Here is a 26,135-nt window from a genome sequence, read left to right as displayed (position 1 = left end):
AGAACAGTTTAAAATTAATGTAATATAGTATTGGCCATACTATATGATGTATTGCTTGTCTTTGTTTAATAATACAGAAGACAAAGACCTTAAAAAATAATCGCATATCGCATCGCAATCGCAATATTGGGGCAAAAAATCACAATTAGATTATTTTCCATAATCGTTCAGCCCTATCTGCTACTACCTTTTGTTTGCATTTTATGTCAGAAATAAAATTTCACTGCATCCCGCCTCACTCGTGTCACTTCCTGTCATTAACAGGAAGATGCTCTTGCCAGAGCATCATCTCCTCTGAGATAAACAAACCATTTCCTTTGTTTTTTTAATCGAACTGAAGGAAGAACAGCTACATGACAGTCTGGGGTTAAGACATGTGACATGCCCTGTCATCACTGGAGGCTGTGATGTATGAAAGTCTTAGTTTCACCTGTATTGTGATCCAAGCAGGTCAGGTCAGAGGTCTCAGATCAGCAACATAAACAGGCGCTTGTCAGCTTACCTCGGCCCACAGCTCTGTCAGGACGCTGTGTCCTCCTCGTGCGTCTTCTGGTAGCCCAGCTGCCTCATGACCTCGCCACAGGACGCCTCCACCTGACTGATCTGCTCCACGCTCAGCCGCTCCCTCCAGGCGTGGACAGCCTCCTTGGCGTCGCGGGAGGAGATGAGGAATGGTCTGTCGGAAGAGTAGCCGTGCCCGCGTGTCATATTGAGCGCAAAGCTCTCGAGCGCGGCAGACGCGGGCAGGTCAGCGAAGCGGAGCAGCCTGCGTAGCTGCTCGGCCGGCCTCAGCACCAGGTCCTCGTAACGCAGGCGCAGGTAGCGGCTGCGCAGCCAGGGCGGTGCGCGCAGCTGCAGCAGCAGGTCGCGCAACCAGCCGTCACAGATGAGCTCCAGGGCGCCCGACACGTAGCTCTCCGCGCGCGTCGCACGGTTCGCGGGCGCAAGTAACCGCTTGTACCTGTCGCTCTGTCTGCGGCTGCGCAGCACCTGGATGCTCTCCTTCACCAGAGCGTGCTTCGACTTCAGACGCGAGTTGTGCACGGCGCGCGGGTCCCGGAACAGCTGCACGACGCGCAGGTTCACACTGGGGTCCCGCATCAGCGGCACGAGCGTGCCCAAGTCCAGCACACGCACACCTTTGATCACCATCACCGGGTACTTCCGGCACTCGCGCTCCAGCTCGCGCAGCTCCCTTCGCGGACACTGTGCGCACAGCTCCTCCTTCACCAGTCCCACCTCGTGGCGCCGGTGCGCGCGGCACAGCGGTTCGGAGCAAAGCACCTTGTTGGTCTTCCAGCCGAAGATGAAAGCGCTGCTCACGTTCTGCCCGCCCGCGTACAGCCGCAGCACCGAGAAGTCACAGCGGAAGAGTGCGCTCATCATGTCGCGCACGGCACCCTGCAGGCTCTGCGCGTCCCCAGGGTACAGCGCCTGCCAGATGTGCCACATGGGCTCATACAGGTAGAACACGTCCGGGTGCTGGTTGAACAGCTCGCCCAAGAAGGAGGAGCCGGTCCTCCAGGTGGCGTGCAGGTAGACATGGATCCGTGGCTGGCTGCGGTTAGAGGCGGGCTCGGTCGCCGGCTCGCTGCCGTTGGGACCCCCAGCGTCCTCCCACGGCAATTCCAGCTCCGGGCAGCGGGGCTGGAGCTGCGCCGCCGGCCGGGTCGCCCGGTCCCGAGAGTCAAGCACGTAGGGCAGAAGCAGCAGCAGTCCGGTGTAGGCCAGGATCAGCAGCAGGTACTTCTTGTTTAGCCTCCTCTTCATCTCCGCGCAGGGTCGCTGCTGTACGGAGTGTTAGCCACGCCCCCTGCCGCTTCGTCTGAGTAGGAACACCAGCACCGCTGTCTCACGCCGGGACTACTGTCGTCCACCGTCTCTGTGAGTTAAGAGTGCGCAGTGTGGGGGCGGGACTTGTTGACGCCGACAACAGAGAGCATCGAAGGAAAGAGGCGTCCACCAAAAGCACCCGCCCGTGAGCGCGCTGAATTATGGGAACCCCAGTGTTTCAGCGCACTCGCCGCCTTCTGTGAGCGCTTTAAGCTAATAGCATAGCTCATGAGTTCACAGAGGGCGCTAGCGAGTCTATAGCTGTAGAACAAAACTGCTACGAACCTTTTTCTTCTGGAAAGATAGAGTGTTAAGAATGTGTAAGTATTCAAATATAGAGAAATAAATACAGTCAAATCAAAAGTTATTTACAGGCTTTTATTTTCGTAAAATCTTCTATTGTACATGTGTGAGCATGACCTGAGCATCTGCAGAGAATCATCACCATCACCACGGGGGCTTTTGACTGCGCTCCTCACCTGGTAAACAGGCGATATGAAGATAGCGCGTCCTCTCGTTGACCCGTGCGAGCATTATCCGGGTCACTGCAAGAACTAAACCATGGACTTGCTGTCTAGAAGCATCTTCACGTACTCATTTTAGTCCTTTAACGTATTTCAGTGCTTTTTGTTTACTAGTGCCTGTGCGGCCTCTGCTGCTCATACGGATGCATTACCGCCATTTTCCTACGTAGATTCACAGAAAGTGGAATATTCAGTTTTTGTCATTTTTTGTACCGACTGAGAAACGAGGTTTAACTACTTTAAAACACTAAAAAATAAAAACGGTAACTAATTTTAATTGTTTTTGCGCATGCTCAGTGCTACTTGTTTGTTATGGAGGTGGGGCTAACACTGCGCGGTCCTGTAGGAATCAATGGAGGAGACAGCCATTTGTCTATAATGGCGCATTTAAGACATCTCCGGCGCTGTTAGCCTGTTCGCGGGTGGAAACCGCGGGCTGGAAGCAGACCGACAGGCCGCTTCGATCTGTGCCCGTTCACGGGGACTGCAGCCCGGCTGACAGCGTCAACATGGCGCACTGGAGCACCTTCGAAAAGGAGAGTGAGAGAGAGACGAAGCGGCTGATCAGGTGTCTCAGCGGGATCGAGGATGAGGAGGACCAAAACTTCCAGCTGGCGCTCAAATTCGCCTGGTCCAACTTTAAGTGAGTTTTTACGGGTGTGCGGGGGAGCAGGCTGCTGCACACAGCGTCCTAACATCCGCCTCGTGTCTCCTCAGGTTTCATCGATATCTGGACACAGACAGCCACAAAGTGGAGCGCAGTGTCAGCGGGTGAGTGACTCCTTCAAAACAGTGAAGTCTGAGCAAACTAAACATGTGTATGTTCTCCTTCAGGGCTCTGCATGTCCTCCTGTCCCAGAATCCTCCCCTGTCACTGCACCCCTCTGCTTGTCCCCCTTCGCTACATCCACCAACCTCCCCTGAGTTCTTCTTCTCCTCCTCCTGCCTGGCAGCTCCATCGTCATCCTCCGCTCTTCGTCTCCAGCTAACGTTATGGTATAGTGACAGTCTGCCCTGTTTTCCAGAATCTACGAGAAGCTCGTGGTGCACTCGGACCTACAGAAAGCAGAAAGCTGGATGAGACTGACTGAAGAATTCCTGAACTCACCTTTACCGAACACAGATGGGGAAAAGGTAGCGCACAGCTGTTTTCTGCTCTATCACAGACGGATAGCGATCAATACTCATAAACTTGCAATCAATAAACAATCACATTAGTCTTTTCAAGTCAAGTAGCTTTATTGTCATTCCCACCATGCGTCGTCGTACAGTACACAGTGAAGCTAGACAGCATTCCTCCAAGACCATGGTGCTACATATATCAGACAATCAACACAAGACTACATAAAGTGTGCAAGAAACCAAAACAAAGACAGAACGATACAGACACAGCAGTGCAAGAGAAAAGTGCACAGTAATAAAGTGTGCGCTAGTTTTCTGACAGATGACGCAGCCCTAATGGGTCAGTATCACATGTTACACACACAGTTTTCTGGTGTGTCGGGCTCGAACATTGAAACATGACTGCAATGATGTGAGAATATCTCAGTGAAATGTGATCTGTGTTTCCTCAGACCGATGCACACTACAGCATACTGTCACTGCTGCTCTGCCTGTCGGGATCCCCCTCAAACACAGACTTCACAGAGCGACCCAGGCTGAAGGAGGCCGGTGAGAACCGCATAGTTCCCTTTATCTGTGACCAACGTGTCAACACATTCTGAATTCATTAATTCTGCTTTTCTCAGGTTGGAGTTGGAAACACAAACGGTACAAACAGAAGGTTTTTCACATATTCTTCCAAAGCGGTTTTTTTTCTCTCATTAAAAGTAGAACTTTTTAAACCAAAGCTTTGTTTTAGTGAATCCCACATTACAGATGCTAATGATGCTTTGACACCAGGATCAGATGAACAGATTCCAGTGACGTCGTCACAGTCGCACCCATGTTTCTGTTTCAGAGTCAGATCGAAAGCTTCAGCAGCAGGAAATCTGCCCACCGTGTTTCGCTGCATAACATCAGTGCAGTGATTATAAGTTCACTTCATGTCAAAGGCCAAATGATTTGTTTCCAGATAACCTTAGCACTTAGCCTTGAAGGCTAAAAATCACACAGTTTATGTTAATCTTTCAGTCTTATGTCTGCAGAACCGGAGGACAAGTTTGACTGGGCTAAATATCTGATGGAGGGCGAGGATGCAGACATGGGGCCGTACCCAGACACACCTGTGAGTCACCGAGCCCACCTTTATGAATGCAGAGCTGTTTCTGATTCTCTGATCGAAAACCCGGTGTCAGCAACATGTGGTGCAACATGAACACCACACCACAGTCACATGACTTTAACATCATCACTAACCTGTGTTCACAGGCAGAAAAACAAAACTCATTTCTGACCCACAAGTACAAACCCAGAAAAGCTCCAACAAAGTCAGACGCTAAAAAAACCTAAAGAAAGTCACATTTTCTTCACTGTAGAACAGAAAAAGCTGTTTTGAATCAAACGTGAACTTGTGTTGAATCTGACGGCAGCGTCACGTCTGTAAAGTAGGACAGGTCTGTGCTTCCTCTCTGACATCAGTCTGTGATGGTCTGTGAACTGAGGACAGCAGCTGGTCTGATCTGATTGAGGATTCCAGCTGCTCGGCAGTCCCGGCTCTGCTTCATCCTGTTTCACAACGCTCTAGATGTTGTTGGCCGGTCAGAGGTCTGAACTGCAGGTGGGCCAGACTCTTCTCCTCTGAAGCCATGCTGATGATTCTGACCTGAGATCAGTTTTTGCTTTGCCTTGGTCCATTTTAAAGAGGAGCCGGCGCCGTTTCTCGATCATGGTCACACGTGGCTTCGTGTCAGTATGACGAAGCTGTAACCAGCATGTGTGGATGGCACGCCGAACTACTCGCAGACGCTGGTTTATGGAAATATTCCTGAGCCGTGCACAGATTTATCACAGAGCAGTGTTTCTGCTGAAGGTTACAGTCATCAGCCTGTGCACAGAGAGCACACTCAGATCCTCCGAGTGTGCTGATGATGTCATGTTGTGTAGATGATGAGATGTTCACAGCGTGGACTGTGATTCTTAAATAGGTTGGTGAACCTCTGAGAAGCTCCGCCTCTCTGAGATGATCTTTTTCTACCTGATCACGTGACCGACCTGCTGCCAGCTCACCTTTGATCTTCTCTTTAGCATCGCTGACTTTCACACACTTTTGTTGCTCCGTCCCATATTTTAGGGTGTCGCTGTCGCCAAATTCCCCATGAGCTCAGATTTGTCACAAAGCAGTAACATGTCTCATTTTGAGTATTTACTGTGTTTTCTGTGTTCTATTGTGGATAAAATATGAGTTTATGGGATTTGTAGATCATTGCATTCTGCTTTTATATATTTTAGGAAGTGTCCTGGTTTGTATTATACTGAGCACAGTACCTACAGGCGTATTACAGGTAAGCTGTGCCCATCAGTGTTTCCTGTTTCATAGGAGTGGTCTGAGGAGGAGAGCGAGGATGATGACAGTCAGCAGCCAATCAGCAGGGAGGACTCTGGGATCCAGCTGGACAGGACGCCTCAGGAGGACCAGGACAACGCCAACAAAACCGTTCCAGTCACGTGGACAGGTGCGAAGCAGTCACACAGCAGAAGGTGCAGGTCTTTACAACGTTTCCACCAAATGAGAGGAAGGAGCTTCTGGTTTGTTTCCTGTTCAGTCACAAAAGCTGAACAGAAAACGTTGATGTCACTACCCAGAATGCGCTGCAGTGTAAGCGACTCGGACATGGAGGGTGTTTTATTGTCACACTGAACCTTTTCCCCATGTTTCCTCTCAGTGGGGGAGCCTGACGCTAGGGCCTGGCTGGAGCAGCATCTGGTGACCCCGTACTGGGCATCGCATGCACCTCGTTTTCCCCACAGCCTGCATCTGCACTCCAACCTCCTCAATGTGTGGTGAGCTCATCCTCAATGATAGTTAAAAATTAATATACAGCGTCCTACCTGTGGGGAGAACATTTGGACATGGAACCCCCCCCAGGGGAAGAGCTGGGAGAGGGATGCCTGGGTGCAGTTGGGGGAGGAGCTATAGTTTGAAATTAGAGTATTTGGTGCTGATGCTGCATTTGTCCCCTCAGGGATCAGCACCTGTATAACACGGATCCGCTGTACCTGCCAGAAGAGAAGGCCTTCGTCACAGAGACGCAAGTAATTCGAGAAACGCTGTGGTAAGAGATGACGACAGTCGCCTGCAGGTCGCCACACGCCGAGATCAGGTTTGTGTTGAGAGTGGGTTCGGGGTCCTGCTGACTGTGTGAGTTTCTTCCTGCAGGCTTCTCTCTGGGGTCAAGAAACACTTCATATTCCAGCAGCACGACGGAAAGGTGTCAGTCAGAAGTAATGTGGTGGTGACTCATCTGACCGGCGTGAGTTCACATCTGACGGAGGTCACTGAGCACGTGCAATGCGAGCTGTAGTGAAAAGTGTTTTTCTCCTCTGTGCTGCAGAACTGCCTGCGCTCTGTCCTCGAGCACATCGCCGTCTATGGTCAGGCTGTGTTCAGGCTGCAGAGGTTCATCGACGAGGTGACAGGCCACAGCTCGGAGCCGGGCCCGCCGGGCACCGCGTCCACCTACGGCTCTAAGAAGGCCTCCGAGCCTCCCTTCAGGACCTACCAGGCCTTCGTGTGGGCACTCAACAAGTACTTCACAAGTTTCAAGGAGGAGCTTACCACGATTGAGAGGGAGCTCATATGCAACGGTAAGTCCAAGCTTGTTTAGGGATCACTGAGGCTTCCTGTTTCCGTGCTGGTTTTCTTGTTCTGTCATCCTGAGCCCGGCCGCCTTCGTTTGATTCCCAATCTGCGTCGTGTCTGTTTGCAGATGAGACAGTGACTCTGTCTGCAGTGCTGGAGCGGCTCAGCCCTCACCTGGCTCAGATCAAAGTGCTGCACAGGGTCTTTTGCACGGGTGTCGCCGAAGTGCCGCCCGCCACCCCCAACGTTGTGCGGGCTTCCCACCTGCTCAACACCCTCTATAAGGCCATCATCGAGTATGACAGCGTCGGCGAGGCATCGGAGCAGGCAGTGAGCACTCGTCGTGGGATACTGTGACATGGGGGCGATTTAGTGGAAGGAAACAAACGCATCTGCTCTCTCTGTCTGCCAGGTGGCGTTGTTGTTCTCCCTGTGGACGGAGACGGTCCGGCCGTATTTGGAGATCGTAGACGAGTGGATCGTTCACGGCCATCTGTTTGACCCTGCCAGAGAATTCATCATCCAGAGGTGCGCTGCAGAAACCGTGTGTGTGCGTGTGATGTGACTTCAGCAGCGTTTTGTGGGCTGAGTTTCTTTCTCCCGCTGCAGGAACAAAGACGTGCCCGTGAATCACAGGGACTTCTGGTACGCCACCTACACGCTGTACAGCGTATCGGAGACGGTGGACAGTGAGGAGAAGCTGAATGACGCGGCCAGCGGGAGCTCCGGGGGGGATCAGGCCTCGGGGGGCAGACAGCTCACCATGGTGTCCTTCCTTAAACCTGTCCTCAAGCAGATTATCATGGCCGGGAAGTCCATGCAGCTGCTCAAGAATCTGGACTGCAAGGAGGCAGAGAAGTCTCAGCGAGCCTCCAGAGGTCAGTGCTTCGTTCTGTCTGTTTGTTTCAGTAGAGGAAGGCGCTGCATTGACCGGGTCAACACAAACCACAGATGGGGTTTTCTATGCTTCTGCTCTCCCGGATGTCTTCAGGGTTTGTTGAGTGCCATGCCTCTGCCGATGAGCTGACCTCACTAACCTGGGCTGTCTGTCCTGGATGTTTGCTTGCAGACGCAGAGAGGAAGAGTCTGCACACGCTTTTTCTGGAGTCCGTGCAGTCGCGCCTCTGCAGCCGAGAGGAGTCCCCGGCGGATGGCATGACGGAGCAGCAATCCACAAGGAGGAGTCTGATCAAGATGCAGTCCATCATGGCGCGGCACCTCGAGATTGACGATGTCCATGACCCGCTGCTGGCCATCAATTTTGCCAGGTAATGCCATAGTTCTTCTACAAGCCTCTGAGAAAATGTCCAGCGAGGATCAACAAAAAGTCTGGGATTCATCGCAGGATAAAGATGCAGATTGTCAGAAATGTAAGCTGTTCACGTCTTAGAAGAGTGGACAGCTCAGAGTTTGTCTTTAGCTCTGAACGTGACAAACAAATTGTGATGTGAGATTTTCTGTTTTCTACTCCTCCGAGCTCTGCGCGGATACGAGCGAGATTTCTTTATTCCTGAGTCTGAGTGCGTTCTGTCTGCCCTCCTCTTCCTCAGACTGTACTTGGAGCAGAGCGACTTCCAGGAGTGTTTCTCCGGAGGGGATTTCAGCGTGGACCGCTCGTCCCAGTCTGTCACCTGCCAGACGTTTGAGCTCACACTGCGTTCCTGTCTCTACCCGCACATTGAGAGGAGGTACATTGAGTGCTGTGGGAACCTGATGAAGACTCTGACAAAAGACTACAGGTAAGCACGGCTCTTCAGCTACGCTTTTCCTGTTTCCAAAATCAGGGAAAGGGAAGCTTCTGAGCTCTGTGGCGTGTCTGCAGGTTGCTGGAATACCTTCAGGCGATGAGGAACTACTTCCTGCTGGAAGCTGGAGACACCATGTATGATTTTTACACGGCCATCTTTGACAAGGTGCAGGAGAAGGAGAGCTGGCAGCAGCCGTCGTTTCTGAACGTGCAGCTGCAAGAGGCGGTCGGACAGCGCTACCCGGAGGACAGCAGCAGGTACAGTGCACATTTGCTGTGACACAGGTCCTTATTTATGTTAGAATCAGTTTGATCAGGCATCTCTGTTTCCCAGGCTGTCGGTGTTTCTGGAGCCCATCGACGCTTCCAGGAAAAAACAGCCTGTGAACAACCTGGAAGTCCTCACGCTGAGCTACAAGGTGAACACTGCAGTTTGTGCTTTGGTGTCTGTCGGTGCGTTGTTCAATCTGCCACCTGACGTTTCCTGGTACGTGTCTGCACAGGTTCCCTGGCCCGTGGACATTGTGATCAGCTCTGAGTGTCAGAAGATCTACAACCAAGTGTTCCTCCTCCTGCTGCAGATCAAATGGGCCAAGTACAGTCTGGACACTCTTCGATTCAGTGGTACGAGCTCCACGTGAAGCTGAAAACTGAAAATAAGCCCGTTTCAGTCATTTCTCTGATAAATGGTTGTTATTCGTAGGTTTTACAGACGTCACTAAGAAGCTGGAGGGCGCCACAGCCGAGGAGGTCAAGGTCAAAGAGCGCGTGAACCAGCAGATCCACAGGATGTGTCTGCTCAGGGTCAAACTGATGCACTTTGTCAACAGCCTTCACAACTACATCATGACGAGGGTGAGGCAAGCCACCAAACTGACCTCCTGCAAACAGGAAGTGCACCCATGACATTCAATTCACTTAATTTTTATTTGCACAGCACCAAATTACAACAGCAGTCACCACAAGGTGCTTTATATTGTAAGGTAGACCCTACAATCAAATATACAGAGAAAAACCCAACAATCCTATGACCCCCTATGACCATGCCAATTGTGACAGTGAGAAGGGAAAATTCCCTTTTAACAGGAAGAAACCTCCTGCAGAACCAGGCTCGGTGAGGATGAGGTGAGTCCTCACTGCACTCTCAGTTTGACCAACTCTGGCTCTTCATCTGTTTTGTGTCTCGGCAGATTCTGCACAGCACGGGACTCGAGTTTCAGCACCAAGTGCAGGAAGCCAAGGACTTGGACCAGCTCATCAAGATCCATTACAGATACCTGGCCACGATTCACGACCGTTGTCTGCTGAGGGAGAAGGTGAACTTTTATGATGGTGCCGTCACCACCAGTCTGACTGCTGACGCAATCAGCTGTAAAGAAGGTTCCTGTTTGTTTGAGATGATGAAAAAGCGTTCGTTCGTTTACGAACACGATGAGCAGCTTGAGGTGTTTCTCAGTTTTCCTGCTTTAGTACAAAAAATGCTGCTGCACCATCAGCACCGCTGCTTGTACTGACCTCACTGTAGTGTGTGATGGCGGGCAAGTAAATAAATTGGATCTGATAAGACAGTGATTCTTTATGTTTCCAGGAAAACTTGTAAAACACTGTACTGTGGGTGGGACCAGAACCTTCAGTGGGCCGAATCTCACTTTGGCTCCCTGCTCAGACTCAACCTGTTTCTACATGTTGTCTTTTCTCAGGTCAGTTTTGTGAAGGAGGCGATAATGAAGGTTCTGAATCTCGTGCTCATCTTCTCGGACAGATGGCAGGCTGGAGCCTGGAAGTAAGAGCGATGCGTCTATTCAGTGGTGTTGATGTGACAGTTGTGCGCATCCAGGTACAGAGACGACACACCAGCTCTGCAGCTAAATGTTGTTTCTCTTTCAGGATCGAGTCCATCGATAAAATGGAATCTGATTTCAAAAACTGCCACATGTTCCTTGTGACGATCCTCAATAAGGCGGTGTGCCGTGGCTCCTTCCCTCACTGTGAGTCTGTCGTCTGGGTAATGATGTCATACGCAGTGATTGTGTACGGTGGTCCAAAGGTGCAGAACATCCGACTTGGAAAAGCTTAAATGTAAAATCGGTCAATGCTACGAGGCTGTCGGGATCCAGCTGCAGCGCTCTGTGTTTCCTCCGTACAGAGTGTGTCCGCAGTTCAGAGGGGATCGACTTCATAACGAGATATCCGCACAACATTTTCAGCCTGAAAATGCCGTTACGAGGGCTCGGGCGTGTGCGGTTAAAGTCTTCCAAGGGCCAACAAAAGCCAACCTTCAGTTATTAACATCTGCATCAGCTCAGACTCAGGAACCACAAGTCTCCTGCAATCTGATCCTTCGAGGTCAATTTAACAGGATATGAAAGTAATAAATGAGAAATAGGATGTTTGTGCTGGTCATCCTGTCAGCACACAGGATTGAATGATTGAAAACCTTTCCAGTTAGTGAAATATGTGTTTGGCACCTCTGGGCCACCGTAGCTGTCCGGTGTGTTGTTGTATGCTGTGAGCAGAGAGGAGCTGATGACGTCTGTCTCTCTTGTTGTGCAGTGGAGTCTCTGGCGCTCTCTCTGATGGCGGGGTTCGAGCAGTGCTGACGAGCCGGACACGAGCACGCTCTGTGACGATATCATTGTCTGCTGAGACGGACTCAGACCGGCCTGCTGCTTCTCCACAAATTTCATGAATGCTTGTATTTTAATATTAATAACGTCTGTGACGAGGCAGAATAAAGATGTGACAATATGTGCTGACATTTGACTCCGTTATTCACTTTACGTTGTGTAAAGGACCGTGACCCGACAGACTGGGTTTTTTAAATTGATTTTGCACTCATGTACAACGTCCTAGTTCAGCACACACACACACACACACACACACACACACACACACAATCGCCAGCTGTCTGCATACTGTCTCACTTCAGTCTCCGCCCTCACTTTACGAAGGGAGGAACCCCGTTAGTTTAATCATGTCCACCTGATTTATATATTTGTTCTGGTTAAACAAGGGTTAAGTTTCTCCGAGGGTTGATGAGCTCTGATGAGAGCCTATTGTTTTACTTCACTTCTCGCGTGTCAGCCAATCGGTGCAGCTCTTGTCCCTCCTTAGTACCACCTCCCAAGTTTTCAGTCGCTTGTTTCTACAGCCGAACAGAGCAGGCAGACTTTTTTTTTTTTTTTTAGAACTTTATTTATAAACAACAGCATAACATACAAGGCACCATCATTAATCCGAATATGTAATATCCTCGGTTGAGCGTTACAACGAGAAAAGAGGAGGAAAAAAACTAAACAATAAACACAAAGCCAACAGAGTTAACAAAAAAGAAAGAACAGTCATTGAAGGATTTGAAACTAAATCAATATGAACAAAAAAGGGCAGTCATGATCATTAAATAGGGAGGTTTCTTTTTTAACATAGATTAAACTTGTTAAATAATACAACAAGTTTATGAGCTTTCTTGTTATTGACAAGTTTCAGCGATTTGGCCCAGAGTTTAAAGTCATTCAGACATCTGTTTATACATGGTTTAGCTTTAAAATATCTGCATTTGTGAATAAAAAAATTTTCCAGTAACAAAAACGTCCTAATCAACAAGTCAAAATCTGCATTCTCATCAAGTTTTCCAAATTTAATTACTGTCACCGTCAAATGTGGTAACTGAATTCTCTGTAGCCAGCTCCACATGTCAGTCCAGAAGGAGTGCACTGATTCACAAGTGATCTAGACTTTCAATATCATTTTCACAAAATGTGCAGGCGTTCACATCTAAGTTAAATTTCCATCTTAAGAATTCATTGGTTGGATAAACCTCATTTATGATTTTAAAGTTAACCTCTTTTACTTTAGGGGAAAGAGGAAGTGAGATATACTTTCTTCTTATCGCCTTAACCTCCATGGTGTCGAATTCTTTAAGAATATAATTTCTTTTAACCGGATTAGGGCAAATTTCATTTATCAAAATATTCCTGATCACCTTGTTTGTAAACCTGCTGTCACCAAATTCAACTCCGGCTATGCAGAGCTGTCTCAGTCCAGGAGAAATTTTAGAGTGCACAATATCTTCATTTATCATTGATCTCAAAGGGACTGGGATGGCTTTTATTAGGGATTTATATCTCTTAGCAGTACATCTTACATCAAATTTCTCACAAAACGTCTCATGTTTTAATAAGACCCCATTCTTGTCCATAAAATGAGCTACAGCCCAAATCCCTTTAGATCTCCATTCATCCATGTACGCAGATTTCCTACACAGACGGATATACCTGTTGTTCCATATAGGGGTATTGTGAGGAGTAAAGTTATATTTTTAGATTAATTTCCAGTAGAGAAGGACCTGCTGATGGAAAGCTGAGAGTTGAGCAGGCGGACTAAAACTTTGTTATCGAGGGCAGAGCGAAACCGGAAGGTTTACTGAGATGTGGCTTCACGTAAACGCTGACCATCCACTTGACAGCGGTCAGGTTTTTGTATGGGACGAATCCAAAGACCAGGTCAGCGATTCCAGAACCCAGAGTGTTCCAGTGTTCACTGGATGGCGAGCCAACCCAAGATCCTAGGAGACGATATACATATACACGCACACTCATTTGCACATTGATGGACTACAATCCTCTACTGTACAAGTAGTACGGTAGGACAGACAATCACACACACACACTCCTCATTGGATGGACTCTAATGCAATACACCTGTTTGTCATGGGTCCTACTGGTACCATTTGGACTTAAAAGGACTAATTCTTTTACTTGTGCACAATTTTATTTTTATTCTATTTTTTTGCTACTTTGGGGGAAAGTTTTATACTTGAAGTTCTGTTAAAACCTGTTGTAATACTGTGTTGTTTACAAAATTCTTTTAAAAGGCTTAACATCACTAAAGTACTTTTAAGCCAGTGTTTGTCTGATTTCTCTGCCATAGTAATAGTAGTAGTAGTAAAATAGTTTTTAATTTATTTCTTGCATATTTCTACAACTCCTATCAAGAACACATTCTGAGTGTGCGTGTACAATCTACCATTGTATATATTGTATTATCTTATTTATTTTGTATTTCTTGTCTTTATATTCTGGTATACTCTTTGTATTCTTCTACTATCTGTACCTGAGCTGTGGTAATGCACAAATTTCCCCGCCGCAGGATCAATAAAGTCTTATCTTATCTTACCTTATCTGGACAGGTGCACAAACGGCAGCTTGCCGATGTCATGATGCTGACCCGTCTTTAAATAAATAACAAATCATTTTATTATTAATAATGGATAAAAACTGTGGAACGTCTAAGGCTGTAAAAACCAGAAAAGGATTGATAAATTAATTTGTTGTTCATTAGCTCTCCTGATCATGGCGCCATCACACCTGTGTGATGTCTGAGAGCCCTGCTGGAAGCAGCAGAAGAAGAGAGCCGGCGCTGCACACTGATTGGCTGCAGAGAGGGGCGTGCGGCGGAGCACAGAGATGGCAGCGGTGACTAGAGGCTCTCTCGGCGCGTTCAGGCGGCTGCTGGTGAGCAAATACAAGCTTCGTGTTCTCCTCAAAGGCTCTGTAAGCGCTTAATGCTGACCTGCGGCTAATGCTAACGGACATGCGTGCGCAACGTCACCAAGCTCAGTGCATTAGCATAGCTAGCCAATGGGCTAGCTGATGCTAACCCTAATGGAATGAGACAGCCTCTGAGCTAGCATGCTGTGGCTAACATCTAACAACTGCGACTGCTTCCTGACGGTTAGGAGCTGTTTCCGGGTCAGGGTATGGGTCAGAACCAGAACCGGCTGTGTACGGGTTCTGACTCAGATCTGAGCTCAGTAATTTTTAGGGTTTGTCCTGCAGGTGAAACTTGCTTCACCTGCTGCCACCAGGACAGGTGTTTGTTCCAGACGTCAGGAGCAGATGTGGTTTCAAACGACGGAAACGACGTGGTTGACAGGTGGTCCTCCAGTGTTGGGGATAACTTTCAAAGCGAACTTCCTGTCTTATTTAGTGAGAAGTGACATGGGACTGAGAAGTGACATGGGAGTGAGTCAGCTTCGAGAAATTCAGAGGAAACCTGTAATAAGAAAACACCTGAGCAGGGTTTCTGTCGGCAGGTGACAGCCTGTAGGCCATTTCCCATCATCCCCCACTTCCTGAAAGTGTCAAAGTCAAGCTCAGCATTATTTTCAGTGACTAAATCAGTGTAAACTCACTCTGTTTACTCATTTTCATGCAGATGAGGAAACATAGATCTGGTGCCACGGTGTCAGAGGCATGTTGTTTTTTTTTTTTATTGCCTGGCATTTTTTCTCTGTTAGGGTTACATCGCCACCTTGTTTAAAATAACACCTGTATGCATCTTTATTAGAACCTGAAGGAGTTTCATGTTTGAGTTTAAGAGTGCTGGTGCTGGTCTGACATTTAGGACCTGAAGGAAGTACCATCAGGCCCTGAATATCAGGGGGCGTGGCTTTGAAGCACCTGTGTGTTGGCTGGTCCAGGTGACCTCTGTTATCTGCTCTTTTCCCATCAGCTGAGTCAGCAGAGCCGCAGATCTTTCCAGCTGCAGAGCTTCAGATGTGACAGGACTCTGCAGCCAATAACCTTCAGGTGTGACAGGAAGCTCCAGGTGTTCAGCTGCAGAGGGCTGCATGTCGCTGTGGGTAAGTCCAGACCGGCAGCACCTGAGTCCTGGCCTCTTCTGATCTCTCTACTATTGCCATGGAGATCTGTATCATGGTGAACTGTTCTGGGTTTTCAGCTGTGTGATGGACTCTGGGAGAATTGAGGCAGATCGCTCATGGTGGTGTACGCTGACCTCCATCAGCAGATTGTTTTGTCCCTCTCTGATAATGTCACTGTTTTGTTTTGTTCGGCAGTGAATCAAGGACCTATCGTGCAATTCAAACTGTCTGACATCGGTGAGGGAATCATGGAGGTGACCGTCAAGGAGTGGTACGTGACCCCCCCCCCCCCAAAAAAAATAAGAGTCCAACAGCTCAAGCACCCGTTTTTATTGTCATGACAAAATTTTGGTATTGTTTTGTTTTTAAAATGAAGCAAACCTGAAACCCCAGAGTTTGTAAGAGAACAAACAGGTGAACATATGAAGCGATTAGGATGTACTACTTGTAACTTGTAACCTGTGATGAAGTATAGCTTGTTAACTCGTTACACTCCAGTTTGTTCATGTAAATAGAGAGTCCTCTTCACACACTAAAGTTAAATATGGAGTTCAACAGGGTTCAGTGCTAGGACCAGTTCTGTTTACATTATACATGCTTCCCTTAGGTAGTATCATCAGAAGGCATAGCATCCATTTTCACTGCTATGCAGATGACACACTGACAACTTTATCTATCCATTAGGCCAGATAACACACACCAATTAGGTGCAGGAATGTCAGGAAGACCTAAAGCCCTGGATGACCTCTAATTTTCTGAATTCAGATAAAACTGAGGTTATTGTACTTGGGACAGAAAATCTTAGAAATATGGCCTCCAATAACACTGTGAGGAACCTTCGAGTCATTTTTGACCAAGATATGTCCTTGTGCATATTCAGGTCGTGTGATTTAAAAGTGCATAAATAAAACTGGATTCCTCTGGCAGGTACGTAAAGGAAGGAGACAAAGTTTCTCAGTTTGACAGCATCTGTGAGGTTCAGAGCGACAAGGCATCGGTCACCATTACCAGCCGCTATGATGGGGTCATCAAAAAGCTCTACTACGATGTAGATGCCACGGCCTTTGTGGGAAAACCGCTGGTGGATATTGAAACAGAGTCTGGCTCAGGTGAGACATCGGCAGATCTTTGCTCGTCTGCCCGTCCAAGTTCACGGCTGAAAGTCTCACTGCTGTTATCCTTCAGAGGTGATCCAGGAGGAGGACGTGGTAGAGACGCCTGCCATTGCTCAAGAAGAACACACCCACCAGGAGATCAAAGGTCACAAGACGCAGGCCACGCCTGCAGTTAGACGCCTCGCCATCGAGAACAATGTAAGTGTGATTCCTATTTGTCCCCATCGGGTTGTCCCAGTCTGTCCCACTGTGTTCCCAGTTGAGGTGTCGCTTTGCCCTCAGATAAAGCTCAGTGAGGTGGTGGGGACTGGCAAAGATGGTCGGATCCTGAAGGAGGACATCCTGAACTTCCTGGCGAAGCAAACAGGAGCCATCTTGCCTCCAACACCTTTCCAGGAGATTCAGACTCCGCCCCCGGCCCCTGCTGCTGCTCCTGCTGCTGCCAAGCCTGTGAGCACTAAGGCGGCTGTGAAACCTCCACCCGCTACTCCTAAACCTGTCTTCACTGGCAAGGACGTGACGGAGCCCCTCAAAGGTCAGAGATTGCTGTCACACCCAAGTGTTGCGCTGTTCACTGCGAGCCTTGCATGTCATCTCTTTTCTCTGTAAACATTCTGATTGGCTCTTCAGGTTTCCAGAAAGCGATGGTGAAGACGATGACTGTGGCGCTGAAGATTCCTCACTTCGGTTACTGTGACGAGGTTGATCTGAGTCGCCTGGTGGCTTTGAGGTCAGAGCTGAAACCTCTCGCCGAGAGTCGTGGTGTCAGACTGAGCTACATGCCCTTCTTCATCAAGGTTGGGGGTTAAGGCGCCATGCACGAGCTGCCGATCGATCCCATGTTTGGTATTGAAGTTAATGCTGTGCTCTCATTGGCTCAGGCTGCCTCCCTCGGTCTCCACCACTTCCCAATCCTCAATGCCTCGGTGGATGAGGACTGCCAGAACATCACCTACAAGGTAAGAGCACGCTCTGAGCCGGCTTTGCTTCCCTGGCTGCTCAGTGGCGTCATTAGTGCTGATGGTAGTGTTTCATGTGATTCAGGCGTCCCACAACATCGGCCTGGCAATGGACACAAGTCAGGGTCTGCTGGTTCCCAACGTGAAGAATGTCCAGCTGCTCAGCGTGTTAGAGATTGCCCTTGAGTTGAACCGCCTGCAGGTACTCGGAGCATCGGGTCAGCTGGGCACTGCCGACCTGATGGGGGGCACTTTCACGCTGTCCAACATTGGATCTGTGAGTCTGAAAACAACAGCGACACAAAATATCACAACAGTGCTGAGAGAAGCTGCACTGACCTCACTCTGCTTGCTGTGTTCGAACCAGATCGGAGGCACGTACGCCAAGCCCGTGATCCTCCCACCCGAGGTCGCCATCGGCGCGCTAGGAAAGATCCAGGTGAGCCGTGGTCAGACCGAACACACACACAGACTCAGGTGTGTTTTAGTTTACTATGAGAGGAAAAAGGGTGAATAGCACAAGATATCAAAGATCGCAATAAAGAACAAGAAGATGGTCTAAAGTGTACCTCACCTTGACTCTGATTACCTGTTCTATTTCGATATCTTCAAGAATATAAAACATTTGACCTGGTTTGTAAAATATTAAATATGAATTTATTTTATAAATTCATATAAATATTTTATAAATTATTTAAATCAGTGTCTTCAGGAGAATGATGTTCTCTGGCTTTCGGAGGAGGGTTTTGTTCCTCACTCTGAAAAATAAACTGTTATTTTGTTCAGAGGAAGGAAAACTTACTAAGGTGTGCTTGTGGTTTCTTCGTGAATCACAACTGGAAGTTAAACCGGACCGTCTGACTATCAGGTGACTGTTCAATCAGCTGGCAGGCTCTGAGCATGCTCAGATACCCACCTGATGTTCTTCTTTCTTCTGTGAAACCGCAGGAGATGGTGCATGGACCATAATTCAGGAGTTTATCCATTCAGCTACGCTGTTACCTGCTGCTGAGGATGTGGCATTACAGAGCAGCTGTTTGTTTTTTAACACGGCTTGCTGACTTCCTGTCTGTGTGTCCAGGTGCTGCCGAGGTTCGACGCTGCTGGTCAGGTGGTCCCAGCTCACATCATGAAGGTCAGCTGGTCAGCGGATCACCGCATTATCGACGGCGCCACCATGTGTCGCTTCTCCAACCTGTGGAGGGAGTACCTAGAGAACCCGGCCAGCATGGTGCTGGACCTCAAATAAACAGTTTCCCAATCAGCCCCGGGGAGGGCGGGACACCACGCTAACAGACCTCACTGCTCCGCCTCCTTCTCCTCTCCCTGCCTTCACTTCCTGTTTCTGTCTGAGGCCTTAATGCCAAATGTCATTTCCTTTTTGCCTTTAAGCAAGGCACTGTGAGGAGAGGAGAAGGGGTCAGCCTATCAGAGGGCATACACAGTGTGAACTGGGGTCATGATTGTGGGTTCTGCAGGTCCAGTCTGGTGGAAATGACCAGAAACAGGAAGTGAGTTCCTGTCGAGTTCCTGCTCTGGAGCCTCAGGAGATAAATCGAGACAATTTGCCTTTTTTAAAATTAATGCAGGTTACTGCGTTTTAATGCATTAAAATCACAGACTGTATATAAAAGATGGCTACCATGCTATCACCCAGCAGTTAGTGACACCTTAAATTGGGTTTTTAACAATCACCATCAGTCACATGAAGCCCCGCCCTAAATCCTTACCTGCTTCCTGCTCCTTTACTACTCTAATTAGACCATCTCCTCCGAAATTAACTTCCTGTTTTCTTCACCAAAACACACCAGGACCATGAGCTGAGAGATCATACTCTCATAGACCTCAGGCAAGTCACCCACTGCTGGATGTTAGAGAGAATGCAGGTTTAAATTCTCTGTCCATCTTTTATATACAGTCAAACGCTGCAGAGCAGTTGTTGTCAGGTGTCCAGGTGAGATGCTCAAGTCTGAGATGAGCTGGAAGATGAGGGGAAACACCTGTAGCTGCACAGTGAGCGTGTCAGATGGTTTCACTCAGAGTTGAGAGCAGATTTAAATAAACTCATGTGATCGTGATGTCATCCACAGAATCTTACCTGCAGACACCTGATGTCCTGTCACTGTTAAATAATAATATTCATTTTCACTCTGTCTGAATTTCCTCCGCCAAGGCCCAGTTTTAACACGGGCTGTTCCATCTTGCCCACACGAAGCCCGACCCACCGGGTTCAGGTTAAACCTGCAGACTGCGTCCGCACGTACGCTTACCCTCGGAGGAGCTGACTCGATGGTTTGTAGCTGCCCTGAAACTCTAAAATCCTGAGCATTAAACTCCATATATTCATGTACTGTGAAATCATGTGACCAAGCGTGATCGAAGCAAACGTTGCTGGATCGGATCATGCTCGTGTCAGTTGGATCAGTCAGGCAAACTCATTGTCGGTCGGATGGTGATTGCAGTTTTCTCTGCTGCTGAGCAATCCGTGGTGTGCTCACATCATCGCGGGGGTTTGTGAGCAGTGCCATGGTGTTTTTAGTTCATTTTGTCAATCTGGTTCTGTTTGATTATAAAATCCTCCTCACAGTCCCGCTCATGAGCCTTGACCACGTTTGAATTGTGACCAATGCAGGAAACTGTTGGTATCATGCGAGCGCACCAGTGGGAATGACAGTTATTGTCAGTGTGGAGGGGGGGGGTTTGTGTCCTTGGGCTGACACCATTAACCCTCTGAAGCTGCTGCTGTGGAGCTCTTCCTGTTGACCTGACTCCGTTATTTTTGCTCGTCGTATTTATTAGTGACTGTTACTGCAGACCGCACTGAGAGTCTGCCAGCTGTTAAACTCCATCTTCTCAGCATCTGGAGCATGGACACGGCAAATAATCTGAGATTAGAGTTGAAATTAAGGATTATGGTTCGTTTTAAATGTAAATGGTGTTATGTGGGATTTTCTTTCCCCTCCTCCTGCACAGCTTCACACTGCACTGGATCTTTTATTTCGGGAATTTCTTTGTGCTTTCAAAAATAGTAAGAATTTCTTTTGTTATATCAGGTTTATAAGGCTGAATTGGGTTAAATTCTGTCGGTAACGCCAGTCCGGACCTTCATTATGTGTCTCGGGCAGAAGCGCGCCGACTTTGGACATCAGAGCAGGAAGCTGGTTTCAATTAAACCTCGGCTATAACCTGATAACTATATCTGAGGTGATGGAGCCATGATGTAGCGCTGCAGAGTTGTTGGTCGGTCCTCCTGGACTTCCTCGCTGTCCTGGTGGCTGCTGGGTAAAGAGCACTGTGTCGGGTTATGTTGGTGTCACGTCGTCTTCTTTTTGTTAGCGTCGTCGGTTTTAGCGACAGATGAAATGTAAACGTGTAAAAAGTGTTTTGTATGTTTGGGAGTGGGTCGGATTCAAAATGTGTGAAACTCAATAAAACCTCTGAATACAGCTGAACACGACTCGTGTGTGTGTGTGTGTGTGTGCGTGTGTGTGTGTGCGTGCGTGAAAGAGTGTGTGCGCGCGTGCGCGTGAGAGCCTATGTTGGGGAAAGGGGGTGGGGGGTAACCCTCAGTAACCTGCAGCTCTGGTCCCGATCAGCTGATGGTATTTTTAGTGTGGGTCTGTCCTCAGATGCAGTAACAGCCGGTCATATGACCGCATGTCTGTAATCTGTCATGTGATGTGTCACCTGAAGGCTATAATTATCGAGGAGAGCCGAGGTCAGATTTCAGCAGACAGGACGCAGCATGGAGGAGAGCTGCAGCTCGGCCACAAGGTGACGAGTAATATCCGTGTACTACAGCAGGTAATACTTCATATAATGCTACAGTATTAATACTGCTGTTGTACTGGTACTGCTCCTACTGCAGGACTGAAACTTCTCTGCTTCAGTAGCTGGAAACTGTCTCTGGTTGTTTTTGATGTTTGAGCAGAGTGAATTTGATGGGTTTTTAATTAATGGTCAGTAAATTGATCTGAAACATGATTTCTGCTGGAGATCAATAATCAGTGTCACAAGATGGTCAGCGTGGGGATGGGGCTACAGCTCAGATAGGTTATCCTACATGTCCACCTGTGTGCTGTAACATCACAAGGCTGACAGGAAGTGGTGATGATGGTGGGCGTGGTGGTAGCGTGCAGCTCGGTGAGCTCCATCAAAGCACTGTGGGAGACCAGGATCAGGAGGAGGAGGGAGGAGCATGAGGAGGAGCACAAGAGGAGGACCACGAGGGGCGGGGCCACAGGCAGGTCAGACCACACCCAGTCACTTGAGCACACTTTCTGTTGGTATACAGTGCTTACTGGTCAAAGTGGGGATCTACAAAAACTGCTCTATGAACCTTATAAAAATTACCCATAATCCTTTGAACTGGTTCATCTTCAGTGTTGGGACCTCTAGTCCCACCCACTTCCTGTTTCTCTCGCAGTGTTTCTACCATAGAGTAAATGAAAATTTGGTGAACCTGAAAAAAGATGAGTCAGTTTCAGAGGGGGGATGAACCCAGTGGTTATGTCCATCTCTTACATACAGTCTTGTCTGAAAGCAGCCATGTTGAATCTCTGCATCAGTCAAACTGTATCAGGACAGAATGTTTCAGCCAGTCAAGGAGAAGACCGGGGGAAACAAATTATTTAAAACAAAAAAGTGTAAAAAATAAAGTCATAAAGATCAAACACATTAAAGACAAAAACATGACGAGAAAATAAAACGAAATAATAAAGTTTGGAAAAAAAGGTAACTGAAGTGATGTCCCAAGTCAGACCGAAGAGGTTTCATCACTTGGTGATTTTGGTCCAGACTTGGAGTCGGGCTTTGGGAAGACCGAGCGGCGCTGGCCCGGCTAAAGCAGAAGCTGGAGATTGAGGACGGCCGGCTGGTCCTCCGGATTGAGCAGGAGGAGTGGAAGGTAACGCCCCCCTCGCAGGAAGCACACTGAACTGTCACTTCAGCGCATTGTGAGCTCGCTGCTCTGGTTTCCAGGTTCTGCCAGGCTGCCTGATCCAGCTCAGTCAGGTCCAGGAGTGGCAGATCCACCGGACCGGACTACTGAAGATCCCTCACTTCATCTCTAGCTTCCAGAACCTTCTGGTGCTCGATCTGTCTCGGAACGGAGTCGCTGAGATCCCCAAACAGATCGGTGAGCTCACCTCGATTTAATCTGCCTGTGAGCCATGTTTTCTGGTTCTGTGTGCTGTGAGCCATGTTTTCTGGTTCTGTGTGCTGTGACCTCACCTGGTTTTGGTCTCAGGAAAGCTGACCCGGCTCAGAGAGCTGCTGCTGAGCTACAACAGAATCCCGTTTGTCCCGGCAGAGCTGAGCGGGTGTGAGAGCCTGGAGAGGCTGGAGCTGGCAATGAACCGGGACCTAAATGAGCTACCAGACCAGGTGAGTGCCTGAACCTATGCCTCGTTACCGTACACCTGAAAAGTAAGGCCTGGTTCTGGTCCAGTCTGAGCTCAGGTGTGCTTCTCTCTCTGACCTTCAGCTCGGGACGCTGTCGCGGCTGCAGCATGTTGATCTTTCCATGAACGACTTCAGCTGCCTGCCTGCTTGCCTGCTCGCCCTGCCGGCGCTCGAGTGGCTCGACATGGGAGGAAACTGCCTGCATCACTTACCTGAAGACATACACAGGTAGGAGCTGGGACATGGCCTAGGCTCCATGTTGAGTCTGTGTTTCCACAGGCACTGCTAGTTTAGAGACTTATTCCTCATGAAGAACGAAAAACAAGACAGAACATCTTCAACCGGTCTTTTACTCGCTAACGAGGAAAGGCTTGGTCAGAACCAGGGTGTGAAGCTAAATGCTCCTCACCTGTCTCCAGACCAACTCCTTCAAAGAGCAGCTCTCCTCGCAGCTATTTATTGACAAACTGTTACAATATACATCACAGCACAAGGACCTCCCACCGTAAAACCCCCCAATGGTTCTAACAGACAAGGCACTGTGTGTATGTGTGTGCACGTGTAAGCACGTGTGCAAGAATTTGTGACCTCCTGCTCACCAAAAGGATCATAAAAGCAGAAAGCTTACCAAACATCAAACAGAACCTTCAGATACGATGTATCTACAATAAAACCCACGTCAGCCTCCCCCAGCACTAAATTGGCTGGAGAGGTGGTCAGACAAAGGAATGTCTTTGATCCTATAGTTTAAACTAAGACTTTAGAAATTTTACAAAATTTGACTTAACACTCAACCGCCTTTCTGTCAACAGCCAGTGATCATGTGTTTTTCCTCAGAATGGAGGTGCTACACACTCTGTGGCTGCAGAGGAACGAGCTGGAGAAGCTTCCGGAGAACATCGCCAGAATGAGGAGCCTGGACACGCTGGTGCTCAGCAGCAACAGGCTGAGAGACATTCCACCGCTCATGGAGGGCATGTCCAGCCTCAGGTGAGTCTGGCCATCCTCACGCACCTGCCCTCCCTCTGTCTGGCATCACTCACTTCTTCGCTTCCTCGGAGCAGGTTTGTGAACTTCCGGGATAACCCCCTGACTCTGGACGTGACGCTGCCGAGCAGGAAGGCGGTGGCTGAGGAGGAAGAGGAGGAAGATGACAGGGAGATGTTCGGGAAAGAGTTCATGCTCATGTACATCCAGGAGGCCCGAAAGAGAGCGTACGCCGTGCTCAACGTGCACTGCGTCAACCGTTAGTACTGAGAATGCTCACTGACCTGGGTGCGCTAACACGCTAACCTGTGTGTGTGCCAAACATCTCATGGGGGCAGTGACCCTCGACGACGTCAACAAACGGGAAGCTAAACCCCAACTGACCCCTCTGACCTCAGGTTATTAAAGAGTGATGTCAACAATAACCACTGCGTTGTTCCTGCCATTCGGCACCATTTCAGGGTGATAACGTGGAAAAAAGTCACACTTTAGCATTTCACGTGAACAACAGCTACTTCACGTTTTTATGATTAAAAAGGAAGTTGAATTAAATTTGACCTGTTTTTAAATTAAATGTACTCACTTCAGTTAACCATAAACATACACAGAAAAAAATTTATTTAGTTCACTGTGAAAAAACAGAGAACCCTGCCCTGTACACAACCAATGAGAACCTCGCCCCATACCCAACAGAGTTTCATTAGATCGATCAGATCAGATGGTGAATTAAGGTGTTTACCATCCTTAATTCACCATTAAAAAAATACATCTAAAAGAGCTTTAGAAGCTGGATGTATAAACCTGAATTTAAATTTTATGGATTTATGAAGTGACTCTCTCACAGTGTCTGCAGGTTAAACTGAAGGTGCTCACCAGTATCAGCTTTTGCGTTTGATACCAACAGCACACGTATAACTTTAAATTTACATAGCTATTTGGGGCAGCATGGGGGCACGGTGGTTAGCACTGTTCCTTGCGTGGGTTCTCTCCGGGAACTCTGGCTTCCTCTCACAGTACAAAGACATGCAGTTAGTGGGGTTAGGTTAATTGGAAACTCTAATTTGCCCATAGGTGTGAATGAATGTGAACAGTTGTTCGTCTCTGTGTTAGCCCTGCGACAGACTGACCACCTGTCCAGGCCATACCCTGTCTCTCGCCTTATGTTAGCTGGAATAGGCTCCAACCCCCTCACAACCCTGAAAAGGATAAAAGGATGGCTGGATAAATATTTGATGATAAATTCATATTTTCCTAGTTTTACATTAGTTGTATCACTGCACAGCTGCAAAACCCAACCAGCCACTAAGCTTATTATTTCTACCCTTTACATTTTTATATAAATTATATATGAAGCACAACATAAAAAAAAATAAAATGTCAGTTCATTTTGAATTTATCATAATTAACATTTAGTTTTGAATAGTTTCGTTGCTGCCTGACATGTTTAGAATATAAAGAATGTTTTAGAGATTGCAGCCCACAACTCATGCTTTCATTAAAACTATGCATAACCTTTTACTGTGAGAAAAATTAACAAGCAGGACATTTCATGCTTAAATCAGCCATTATTACTCACACGTGTAGACCACACCAAGGTTTTTCAACATGTTTACACTGTAATTGAGGGAAACTGTCCCAGAGGACCAATCAGGGGGATCTCCATAACAATTCAGGGACACGACACAAAGACTTTAATCATTAAAAGTGTTTTCATACAAAAATGTGGTGTAGAATATTCTAAGTTGGGCTTGTCTGGATTTCAAGAACTCAGATCACTGACTCAGTTTAGGCTAAAATAATGGAGGCATACAGAATATTTGGCCCGTGTTTATATCAAACCCTCATTTCTGTCTTTGGGGCTGAAATGGCACCGTATACGAGGAACAACCCGACATCATTTGAATGTTTTGTTGGTTTCAGCTGACACGATTTTCTCTTTGAATGTTTCAGAGTCCGATGGTGAGTCCAATGACGAATCCTCAGCATGAAATACGGCCCCATGTCTTTTTTTCTTCTTCTGAGCTTCTCCCTTTTAAAGACACTTTCACAAAGCCACACTTGTGCTTTTATTTTGAAAGACATTAAGTGGACAAGCAGGACGAGTCAAACTCCAGAAGTTTTCCAGCTATAGAATAATCTATGATTGTGCCATGTGACAGGCA

At 48.0% G+C, this 26,135-nt stretch overlaps 4 protein-coding genes across 6 annotated transcripts in view; 3 read left to right on the top strand and 1 right to left on the bottom strand.

The window, feature by feature from the left end:
* chst7 (carbohydrate (N-acetylglucosamine 6-O) sulfotransferase 7) overlaps nucleotides 1-1,880 on the bottom strand; it is an 8,264-nt gene extending 6,384 nt beyond the window's left edge. The window contains exon 1 of the mRNA XM_005732404.2: nucleotides 503-1,880. Coding sequence (XP_005732461.1) covers nucleotides 520-1,770 — 1,251 coding nt within the window. The 5' untranslated portion in view covers nucleotides 1,771-1,880 and the 3' untranslated portion in view covers nucleotides 503-519. The remainder of the gene's footprint in view (nucleotides 1-502) is intronic.
* A 199-nt stretch (nucleotides 1,881-2,079) lies between these two features.
* Nucleotides 2,080-11,601, top strand: tubgcp5 (tubulin gamma complex component 5). 3 transcript variants are annotated; one of them, XM_013910641.1, is made up of 24 exons: nucleotides 2,080-2,153; nucleotides 2,704-3,000; nucleotides 3,075-3,128; nucleotides 3,383-3,491; nucleotides 3,932-4,028; nucleotides 4,505-4,584; nucleotides 5,836-5,971; nucleotides 6,182-6,299; nucleotides 6,482-6,571; nucleotides 6,676-6,769; nucleotides 6,851-7,103; nucleotides 7,226-7,428; nucleotides 7,511-7,626; nucleotides 7,708-7,976; nucleotides 8,168-8,366; nucleotides 8,649-8,837; nucleotides 8,921-9,103; nucleotides 9,180-9,264; nucleotides 9,349-9,469; nucleotides 9,549-9,700; nucleotides 10,036-10,161; nucleotides 10,546-10,628; nucleotides 10,733-10,833; nucleotides 11,399-11,601. In XM_013910641.1, exons 2-24 carry the CDS (start codon nucleotides 2,867-2,869, stop codon nucleotides 11,443-11,445), a joined length of 3,039 nt encoding a protein of 1,012 aa, XP_013766095.1. In that variant the 5' UTR covers nucleotides 2,080-2,153; nucleotides 2,704-2,866; the 3' UTR covers nucleotides 11,446-11,601. The 3 variants fall into 3 exon arrangements, with proteins under 3 accessions (XP_013766095.1, XP_013766096.1, XP_013766094.1); XM_013910642.1 differs by lacking the exon at nucleotides 2,080-2,153 and adding an exon at nucleotides 2,197-2,620; XM_013910640.1 differs by lacking the exon at nucleotides 2,080-2,153 and having other exon boundaries at nucleotides 2,641-3,000.
* Nucleotides 11,602-14,217: 2,616 nt separating this feature from the next.
* Nucleotides 14,218-21,035, top strand: dbt (dihydrolipoamide branched chain transacylase E2). The gene is made up of 11 exons (XM_005732403.2): nucleotides 14,218-14,358; nucleotides 15,359-15,488; nucleotides 15,705-15,780; nucleotides 16,437-16,618; nucleotides 16,695-16,822; nucleotides 16,907-17,159; nucleotides 17,255-17,421; nucleotides 17,506-17,583; nucleotides 17,669-17,860; nucleotides 17,951-18,022; nucleotides 18,665-21,035. The coding sequence occupies exons 1-11, from the start codon at nucleotides 14,311-14,313 to the stop codon at nucleotides 18,830-18,832; spliced, it is 1,494 nt and encodes a 497-aa protein (XP_005732460.1). The 5' UTR covers nucleotides 14,218-14,310; the 3' UTR covers nucleotides 18,833-21,035.
* A 246-nt stretch (nucleotides 21,036-21,281) lies between these two features.
* Nucleotides 21,282-25,988, top strand: lrrc39 (leucine rich repeat containing 39). Its single transcript, XM_005732400.2, has 9 exons — nucleotides 21,282-21,387; nucleotides 21,677-21,830; nucleotides 22,381-22,489; nucleotides 22,564-22,720; nucleotides 22,832-22,968; nucleotides 23,069-23,214; nucleotides 23,824-23,976; nucleotides 24,051-24,232; nucleotides 25,924-25,988. Exons 2-9 carry the CDS (start codon nucleotides 21,694-21,696, stop codon nucleotides 25,959-25,961), a joined length of 1,059 nt encoding a protein of 352 aa, XP_005732457.1. The 5' UTR covers nucleotides 21,282-21,387; nucleotides 21,677-21,693; the 3' UTR covers nucleotides 25,962-25,988.
* The last annotated feature ends 147 nt before the right edge of the window (nucleotides 25,989-26,135 follow it).

Source organism: Pundamilia nyererei, unplaced genomic scaffold (genome assembly GCF_000239375.1).
Source record: "Pundamilia nyererei isolate P.nyererei 1_Seehausen unplaced genomic scaffold, PunNye1.0 scaffold00046, whole genome shotgun sequence".
Classification (NCBI taxonomy): domain Eukaryota; kingdom Metazoa; phylum Chordata; class Actinopteri; order Cichliformes; family Cichlidae; genus Pundamilia; species Pundamilia nyererei.
The sequence above is the reverse complement of the archived record's forward strand: the minus strand, read 5'-3'. Positions and strand labels throughout refer to the sequence as shown.